The sequence below is a fragment of the Rhinopithecus bieti genome, unplaced genomic scaffold (assembly GCF_001698545.2).
Source record: "Rhinopithecus bieti isolate Rb0 unplaced genomic scaffold, ASM169854v2 scaffold_29990, whole genome shotgun sequence".
NCBI classification, from domain to species: Eukaryota; Metazoa; Chordata; class Mammalia; order Primates; family Cercopithecidae; genus Rhinopithecus; species Rhinopithecus bieti.
The window spans coordinates 126,357-135,584 of NW_016812921.1; the positions used below are offsets into that span (position 1 = coordinate 126,357).

Sequence of the window (9,228 nt, forward strand, 5' to 3'; positions counted from 1 at the left end):
CTATCAACAAAGTAAACAGAATGGGAGAAAAATTTCACAAACCATGCCTCTAACAAAGATCTGACATCCAGCATCTATAAGGAATTTAAACAAATCTACAGAAAAAAAGACACTTTTCAAAAGAAAACATACACGTGGCCAACAAGCATATGAAAAAAAACCCTCAACATCACTGATTGTTAGAGAAATGCAAATCAAAACCACAGTGAGATACCCTCACATCAGTCAGAATGGCTACTAAAAAGTCAAAAAATGGCCAGGCACAGTGGCTTACACCTGTAATCCCAGCACTTTGGGAGACTGAGGTAGGTGGATCACCTGAGCTAGGAGATCAAGACCAGCCTGGCCAACATGGTGAAACCCCATCTCTATTAAACAAATACAAAAATTAGCCTGGTGTGGTGGCATGTGCCTGTAATCCCAGCTACTCAAGAGGCTGAGACAGGAGAATTGCTTGAACTCAAGAGGTGGAGGTTGCAGTGAGCCAAGATCAAGTCACTGCACTCCAGCCTGGGTGACAGAACGAGATTCCGTCTCAAAAAACAAAACAAAACGAAACAAAAGTCAAAAAATAACAGGTGCTGCCAAGGTTACGGAGAAAAAGGAATGCTTATACACTGTTGGGGGGAATGTAAATTAGTTCAACCATTGTGGAAAACAGTGTGGTGATTCCTTAGAGACATAAAAACAGAATTACCATTCAACCCAGCAATCCTGTTACTGGGTATATACCCAAACGAATATAAATCATTCTATCATAATGACACATGCATGTGTATGTTCATTACAGCACTATTCACAATAGCAAAGGCATGGAGTCAACCTAAATGCCCATCAGTGGTAGACTCGATAAAGAAAATGTGGTACATATACACCATGAAATATTATGCAAGCATAAAAAAGAATAAGAACATGTCCTTTGCAGGAACATAGGCAAACTATCGTAAGCACCCTGGGATGGAGGGAAAGGCCTTGGGATACAATCCACACATCATGTTTTCCCCTAAAAGTACCACCCCTTTTAGTCCCTGCAGACACTGGGTTCAGCAGCTTCTCTGAGGCAGCCCCGTTGAGCCCAGGGCTGACCACAGACAAGCACTACTGTCCACAGAACCTCACGCCCAGTGGGGCCAGACGTGGAGGCTGGCAGAGGAGAGAAGCTCCAGGGGCCTCTCCATTAGAAACCAGCTTGCAGGCCACTTAATCTCCTACGCTCAGCCTGTACTTGGAAGCTGCTTGTTCTTGGCTGCACATTTGCTTTGTTTGAATCAATTAATCCAAGTCTCTCTCCTTTCCCTACCCCCAACCTTGCCTTTAGGGGAACATCAATATTCATGTAATAAATAAATCACACAAAACGCTGACTCCCCACTTCCTGCCCTACAGGCCCTTTTTTCTTCCTCAGCCCATGTGCAGTCCTGGCTCCCAGCAAGTCCCCAGGGCTGCTTGGTCAATGCAGCCCTGTGTGCAGGCCTGGCAGCCCTGCCGCCCCCGCCCTCGGCCCCCATTGGCTGCCACGGCCTGCAGTGGGCTGCACCAGGGTTCATCCGTCCTCCCTGGGCAGACGGAATAAGAGGCTGCCTCTGCCCACCAGACCTGCCACCCAGGACCCGCAGCAGAGACGAGGCCTGCAGCAAGGAGCCCAGGAAGGGGTGAGACAAGGGAGAGGTGAGAAAGAGCCAGGCCAAGAGGACGCTCAGGAAGAAATGGTTTTCTTTTGGGTGGAAGGGAATGGAGGGGTAGAAACTAAATGGTAGCTTAAAAAGCCCCTTTAGGACAATTGGCAGCACTTCAGAAGTGTCAATAGGATGATGTGTTTTAATCTCTACATTATTGCTGCTTTATGGACACCTGACTGCATCAGCCCTAGGCAGCTAGAGGTATTTTGCCATAAATCAGAGAAACCTCAGGTCTCGTGGCCCAGAAGTGATTGCTGACATTTTCCCAGTGGTGCTACAAATACTGCCTCTCCTGTAACTATTTGAAGAGTAAAGATTTTGCTTCCCACTGGGGCTGGAAATGATGGAGAACCTAATGCTAGTTTAGTCCATATCCTAAATAAATCCCTTTTCTCCTTGTTACTTTTTCCACCGCCCTGGGTAAGTAACTCTTCAGTTTTCCAGTTTCCCTCAGTTTGAAGTGCCAGGGTGACCACAGCCCCAGGACGCCACTCAGAAATTACGTAACAATTACAAATACATTGGGTCAAAGAAATTGGGCTTTTGGTGGGTTTTAACTTTCTTCAGTCTCACAGTTTCTCAGGGAGGTCGAACCCCTAGAGGGATCCTCACACGCTGGGTAACGTGTCTTTCTAAGGAGTTAAAGTTCAAATGTTCTCTTGTTCTCAATGTTAAAAGATTAATGTAGGACATTCACAGAATGTGAGAAAGAAACGGATATTTCCATTTCTCTTAAAAGATAAACTATAAACCATCAACTATTTCTTAAGTCAAAGGGAAAAATGTAACAAGAATTTTTTAATTGATTTGTAGCGTGGTTATGAAGAAAACCATATTTTCTAGTGGTTTCTATTAGTGTTCTAATATATGGAATACATGTTTTATGCCTTTCCTTTGTAATAATCCCATTAGTCATAATTCATAGGAAAACAATTTAACCTCCTTTTCCCCAAATCATCATGGACTTTGAGGAGCATCACAATGATGTAAAAGTGTCTTGTTTTGTTTTGTTCAAAAAAAATACGCACACATTCACACACATATATCAATAATTGAAAACTTGAGTGCAAAGAATAAGAAAAGCATGAAATGTTAAAGATTTTAATCCATCTTAACTGTTCTATTTATGAATTACCAAATTTTTAGGGACTCAAGAGCAAAATAAAGTACACTAATTATTAATAGAATGCCTTTAGCAAAGATCTGGCCAGCACAAAAAAATCTTCATTCCTGTTTCCTTTGGAGGATCAGAAATAAATAAAATTTTAACATCTAATTCCAAATTATTTTAAGATGTAAGTCATATATTCAACATGGGAATGATTTTTTAACACTATTTGATTTATTAATTTATTTTTAATTATAACAGTGCAAATGCTCTTATTTGATGATTAGAACTCAAGGCCAAAAGCTGGTAAATTTCTCGGCCTGCCCATCTGTTTTGTGAGACAACTGACAAGGCATCCTTTGTAGAAGGCGCCTCATTCCCAGACTGATGAGATATTTCCTTGGTTTGTAGGCTGTGGGGTAAGGTACTTGCTGTGAGGGAGGTCGGAGGGCTCTTACTTTGATAGCTGCAGAGAAACACCTATTCCTGCCCCCGTCCCAGTCACTGCAGTGAATGAACCAACCTTTCCCTACACTGGAGGTAGAATGCAGGCTCAGCAGCTCAGCTTTCTGCTGGATTCTGTCCCTCCCTGCGACAGAACCACACGCATTTAATCAGTTAAACTTAGGATACATTTTTTTTCCTGGTAGATCATATAACTTTCCCTGTTATTCTTCAAAAAGATTGTGGCAATTCTACCATATTTATTTTTCCAGATGAATTTTACAGCTGTTTTGTCATGTCACCCATCCAAAAAAATTCCATAATTGTTATTAAAATGATTTAAATTTACATATGAATTTAAAGGAAAACTTCCTACATTTTATGTTCCTCCGAATCTCTTGGAAGGATCTGCATTTTTCTTCCTAAACTTAGTCTTAGATCACATGCTATTTCTATATGAATAGGATATTTTGCACTGGATTTTCTACTTCTTTATTGATAGAATATAGGAATGCTGGCCGGGCGCGGTGGCTCAAGCCTGTAATCCCAGCACTTTGGGGAGCCGAGACGGGCAGATCACGGACTGTCAGGGAATCGAGCATTTCCTGGGCCTAATACGGTGAAAACCTGTCTCTTACTAAAAAAATACAAAAAATAGCGGGGCGACGAGGCAGGCGGCTGTAGGTCCAGTACTCGGGGAGGGCTGAGGGCAGAGGAATGCGTGGGAACCCGGGAGCGGAGCTTGCAGTGGCTGAGGTCCGGCCACTGACACTCCAGCCTGGGTGGGCAGGGAGCAAGATCCGTCTCAAAAAAAAAAAAAAAAAAAAAGGAATGCTATGTGATTTTGTCTTCTTATTTTGCTCCTAGTCAGTGTCTCACTTTCAGATTGATTTTAACAGCTTGCAGTCGATGGTTTGCTTACCTGCACTCTATGGCCTCATCTTGGAGCCTTACAAGAACAGAGAGGGACCCTGTGGGGAGGAAGCAGAAATTTAACCCCTGAATTCCTTTGCTGCTCTGCCTCTGTATTTTTGCTAAAGATTCCCTGTTGGACCAACCCAACCAGAAGCCAGAGGGCATGGGAATATATCCCTGTGGCCCACAGAGACAGAGAAGGCAGGCTCACATCTGTCTAAGAGGCAGGTGGAAGGATTGATAAAGGTGCAAATTCCCAGAATGCCCCTCCAGGCCATGCCTGCTGTTCTGAGCTTGAAAAGAGTGCCAGGGCCAGTCCATCCCCCTTGTCTGGGTTGAGGTCCGTATTGATAACATGTGAAATGTTTTATGATGAGGTATAGATGAGAAGGCATCTTTCCTTTGCGAGCCCCTAGGATGTCTGAGCTGGAGAAAGCCATGGTGGCCCTCATCGACGTTTTCCACCAGTATTCTGGAAGGGAGGGAGACAAGCACAAGCTGAAGAAATCCGAACTGAAGGAGCTCATCAACAATGAGCTTTCCCATTTCTTAGAGGTGAGTCTTGCTTTTTACACTTGACACTTTCTCCATCTCCTCTTAAAAAGCCACTGGTACACTGGCTTTATCTTCTCAGCTGCACTGAAGGTGATTTCCTTCCAGGACTCCTGGGCTGCTTCTGCAAACTTGTTTGAGTAACGGAACCCTCAGTGTGGGACTGGCTCATATGGGCCCCTTGTTTTCATGTCCTTATCAACCATCTTGTGTACAATTGGTGCATCAAGGTCCCGAAGGCCAAAGCTTCCCAAATAATGCTGGACTCATTACTTACCATGGGCCAAAGTGAACATAAACTGTTAAAAATAGGCTTTGGGAATGTTTTTAGGAAAAGGATGTATTTTGGCTTAGCTAGATGTTTAGTATTTACTATGGAGATAAGATATGCCAGACTTTCACTCATTAAACACTGACTGAGCACTAATTAAGGCATGACAGACATGGCTTCTGCTCTGGGGCACCCAGCCTGGCACATGGATGAATGACCATGACTGGCTTAACTGAGGGCATGACAGGGGTCTGTACACATCCTTTGGAAGCCCCGGGGCTTTGCAGGAGGCTCCGTGGAGTAACATGTTGGTGAGGAACTGTCTTTAGTTGGGGCCCCTACTTTAGGAAGCTGTATGAGGGTTCCTGGTGAGCCCTGTTCTTCAGGCAGTTCCTGCTGTGGCTTGTGGTGGAAGCATGTCCAGACCCTTGCATCAGGACTCATTTTCCTACCCACTCTCTCCACTGTCCTTGGATCAGACACACCTGTCTTTACTGCCCACCTCATGCCCTCATGGAAGTGAACTCCGATCCCCCTGGTACCTGATGCTCTCTTAGAACCAAGGCTGGCTGGAGGCACACCTTGAGCAAGAGTGAAGCACCGGTGGTGTCCATGTGTGAGATGCAATGAAGGGCTTCCTGGGTCACCCATATGAGCAATCACAAATGGGAGAAATGACCAGAAAATGAGCGAGTGCACTAGTGTCTCACCAAGTCCTGATTCCAGCATAAATACTAGGGCAGGGCTCTGCTGCATGGGGATGGGGAACTGCCCTCCTAAGCTGGCCAAGCCTCTCAGTGCAAGACAGCAAGCCCTGGGCTCCAGCAGCCCAGCAGTCCATGTTTTCAGGGCAGGGGGAGAGGGGCTAGCTGGTTCTCCTGTCCGCACTTCCACCAAACACCGCACCACTGTGAATGGTTCAGAGTGGAGCAGACAGGCCTGCAAGCTTGCAGGGGGCATCCCCACGTCTGATTCCAGGACTGGTTTTCTCAGGCATTCAAGTCCACAGAGTGACAGCAGTCCCACTCACACACGCAGTTTTCTAGTTCCACCAATCCTGCCTTCTGACTTGATCTGAAAGTCCCAGGTTCTTCTTCTGAACAAGGGCTGTTGTGAGGATGAAACGGGACAGTGCTTAAGTGCTTAACATATAGTGAAAGCTCAACTAATAGTAGCTATTATTAATTATTTTTATACATAGAAAAAGCTTAGCATGTGGGAATCTCAATTTGTAAATGATAAATAATTCATGGTAAGCATTTTAAGGCATCACGAACATTTGCTACCTGGTTTTATCAAGGTAATTTCAGTTCAGAAGCAGATCTATAATGTAACTGAAGTTAGTGCCCTGCTCCTGCCCATCCACAGGTGCCTCCCCACCCCTACCCCCTTAGAGTTACAATCTTCTGTATGTTTTATTTAGTTTTTGAGATAAGGTCTTGCTCAGTCACCCAGGCTGGAGTGCAGTGGTGCAATCTTGGCTCACTGGAGCCTCAACCTCCCAGGCTCAAGCAGTCCTCCCACCTCAGCCTCCTGAGTAGCTGGGAATATGGGCATATGGACCACACCCAGATAATTTTTTTTTTTTTCTTTGTAGAGATGGAGTCTCCCTGTGTTGCCCAGGCTGGTCTCAAACTTCCTGGGCTCAACTGATCCTCCTGCCTCAGCTTCCCAAACTGCTGGGATTACAGGTGTGAGCCACCATGCCCGACCCCTGTGTGTCTTATAGCCAAGGTGGCTGTTATACATCACACTTGACTTCTTCAGGCCAAGCCTTCCTGTCCCGGGGAATTGTTACTCTGCTCTTCGTCAGTGTTCAATACCCAAATATTTCCCACTACATTTGTAGCCCTGCACTGTGGTTGTTCCTCTGAGGCTTTGTACATCACTTAATAGCCACGCCATTCATTCAGCTCCAATGTCAGGCAGAACTGTCAGGAAAAAGTTTCATGACACCTAGAAAGCAATTCAAATGGGAAAAAGAATACAGGGTTAACAAATCTAGGATGTTCCCAAGAGTTACTTCAGCAACAAAGAAGACTTTCAAAACATTACATTCTACTGGAAGTCTTTAAGACAGGGACTTCCACACACAGAACACATGAAAAGTTTAGGAGGGCCAAAAGTTTATTTTTATTTCAAGACATTTGCTAGGGCTGATCTAGACGATATTCCTTTTTTTTTTTTTTTTTCCCCAGGTATTTTAAGTAAGATAACAACCTTCAGTTTTTCACCTCTTGGCTGTTCCATTCAGCCTTTTCCAGTAGCCCAGGGCCAGACACTGACCCCCAGAGACTTCTACTTGGACAACAGCCCCCGGTCACATGAGACATCGTTCCTGATATTTTGCATTTGATGTTCTCAGGTTATTTCAGACACATATTATCAGAGTCACTCAACTTTTAATCATGTTTTGATGGTCCAAAATTCCATTTAAAAACAAGGTTGGCAACTTCTTTTATCTCTCTTAGGAAATCAAAGAGCAAGAGGTTGTGGACAAAGTCATGGAAACACTGGACAGTGATGGAGATGGCGAATGTGACTTCCAGGAATTTATGGCCTTTGTTGCCATGGTTACCACTGCCTGCCACGAGTTCTTTGAACACGAGTGAGATTAGAAAACAGCCAAGCCGTTCCCGTAACAGAGATGGTCACACAAGAAAGCAGACAGCAAGGGCTTGCGGCCTAGTAGGAGCCGAGCTTTCCAGCCGTGTTGTAGCTAATTAGGAAGCTTGATTTGCTTTGTGAGTGAAAAATTGAAAACCTCTTTCCAAAGGCTGTTTTAACAGCCTACATCATTCTTTCTGCTATATTAGGCCTGTGTGTAAGCTGACTGGCCCCATGGACTCTTGTTAACAGTCACTTAGGAGTCAGGTCTCAGTGATAAAGCGTGCACTGTGCAGCCCGCCATGGCCATGTAGACCCTAACCCGGAGGGAACCCTGGCTACAGAAATTACCCTGGGGCACCCTTAAAGCTTCCGTTACCTTTAAAAAACAAAGCCTTATCCAGCATCATTGGAAAACACTGCTGTTCTTTAAATGCGTTCCTCATCCATGCAGGTAACACCTGGTTGGCTGGTGTGACCCCTGCAAGGGCGTGGTGGCCTCAGCCTGCTTCCCGGGATGCGCCTGACCACCCGGTGAACACTCAATGCTGGCAGCCCTCCTGGAAAAAGCAACTCAGTCAGAACTCGGAACCTGAGCCAGCTCTGGGGGCTCCAGCTCGGCCTCCGTGCCCCATGCGATTCAAGTCGCAGCTGCAGGATCCTTGCCTCCAATGTGCCTCCAGCACATGCGGCTTCCGAGGGCACTACCGGGGGCTCTGAGCCACCAAGAGGGCCTGAGTTCAATAAAAAGAGCGCAGCTTGGGAGGCCGAGGCAGGCGGATCACAAGGTCGGGAGTTGGAGACCAGCCTGACCAACACGGTGAAACCCCGTCTCTACTAAAAATACAAAAATTAGCTGGGTGTGGTGGCGGGAGCCTGTAGTCCCAGCTACACGGGAGGCTGAGGCAGGAGAATCGCTTGAACCCGGAGGCCGAGGTTGCAGTGAGCCGAGATCGCGCACTGCACTCCAGCCTGGGCGACAGAGCGAGACTCCGTCTCAGAAAAAAAAAAAAAAAAAAGTGCAGCAACAGCGCCCCAGCGCCATCGAAAGGGAACGCAAGCAACGAACGTGGATAACGTGGATCCCCACTGCCCCCGCGACAGGGAGGCTTCCCCAGGGGCTTCCGGCCACTCCACCGGGGACTTCCGGTGGGTTGGGTCACGTGCTCTTCCCTGAGCCAATCACCAGGAAGGGGAGCTGCCAATGGTCCAGGGTACTCACGTGCCTGTCCATGATGCACGTGGGCCACCAGCCCCCATTACCGGTGTTCACTGCGCTCCCCGTGCTCGGTGGCCTTCGTCTCAGAAACCTCACCCTCCTCAGCGTCCCTCTGTGCCCTCTGAACAGTCGTGGGTAAAACAGGAAGTCCTTCCTGTCCCAGGCAGTGTGGGAGGCCCAGAGGCTCACAGGGCCCGAGGCTGGGTGGGGCAGAGGCAGGAACCACAGCTGTGATGCCGGAGAGATGGGGTGGTGAGAGGGGCCTGGGAGCGGCCAGGGGGGTCCCAGAGAGGCCACTTCTTCCTGCCACCTGGGGAGTCCCCAGAGCCCGGTGCTCACTTCTCGCTCAGCTCTCGCCGTCTGGAAATTCTTGGTTACTTTTGGCCAAGGGGTGATGTTTTCATTTTGCACCGGGCCCTGCAAGGCTGGTCCT

At 47.0% G+C, this 9,228-nt stretch overlaps 1 protein-coding gene across 4 annotated transcripts; it reads left to right on the forward strand.

Moving 5' to 3' along the window:
* Nucleotides 1-1,390: 1,390 nt before the first annotated feature.
* On the forward strand, nt 1,391-7,987 carry S100B (S100 calcium binding protein B). 4 transcript variants are annotated; one of them, XM_017847295.1, is made up of 4 exons: nt 1,391-1,652; nt 4,563-4,701; nt 6,567-6,660; nt 7,441-7,983. In XM_017847295.1, the coding sequence occupies exons 2-4, from the start codon at nt 4,564-4,566 to the stop codon at nt 7,491-7,493; spliced, it is 285 nt and encodes a 94-aa protein (XP_017702784.1). In that variant the 5' UTR covers nt 1,391-1,652; nt 4,563; the 3' UTR covers nt 7,494-7,983. The 4 variants fall into 4 exon arrangements, with proteins under 4 accessions (XP_017702784.1, XP_017702785.1, XP_017702787.1 ...); XM_017847296.1 differs by lacking the exon at nt 6,567-6,660 and having other exon boundaries at nt 1,478-1,668; nt 7,441-7,987; XM_017847298.1 differs by lacking the exon at nt 6,567-6,660 and having other exon boundaries at nt 1,537-1,668; nt 4,556-4,701; nt 7,441-7,985.
* Nucleotides 7,988-9,228: the final 1,241 nt, after the last annotated feature.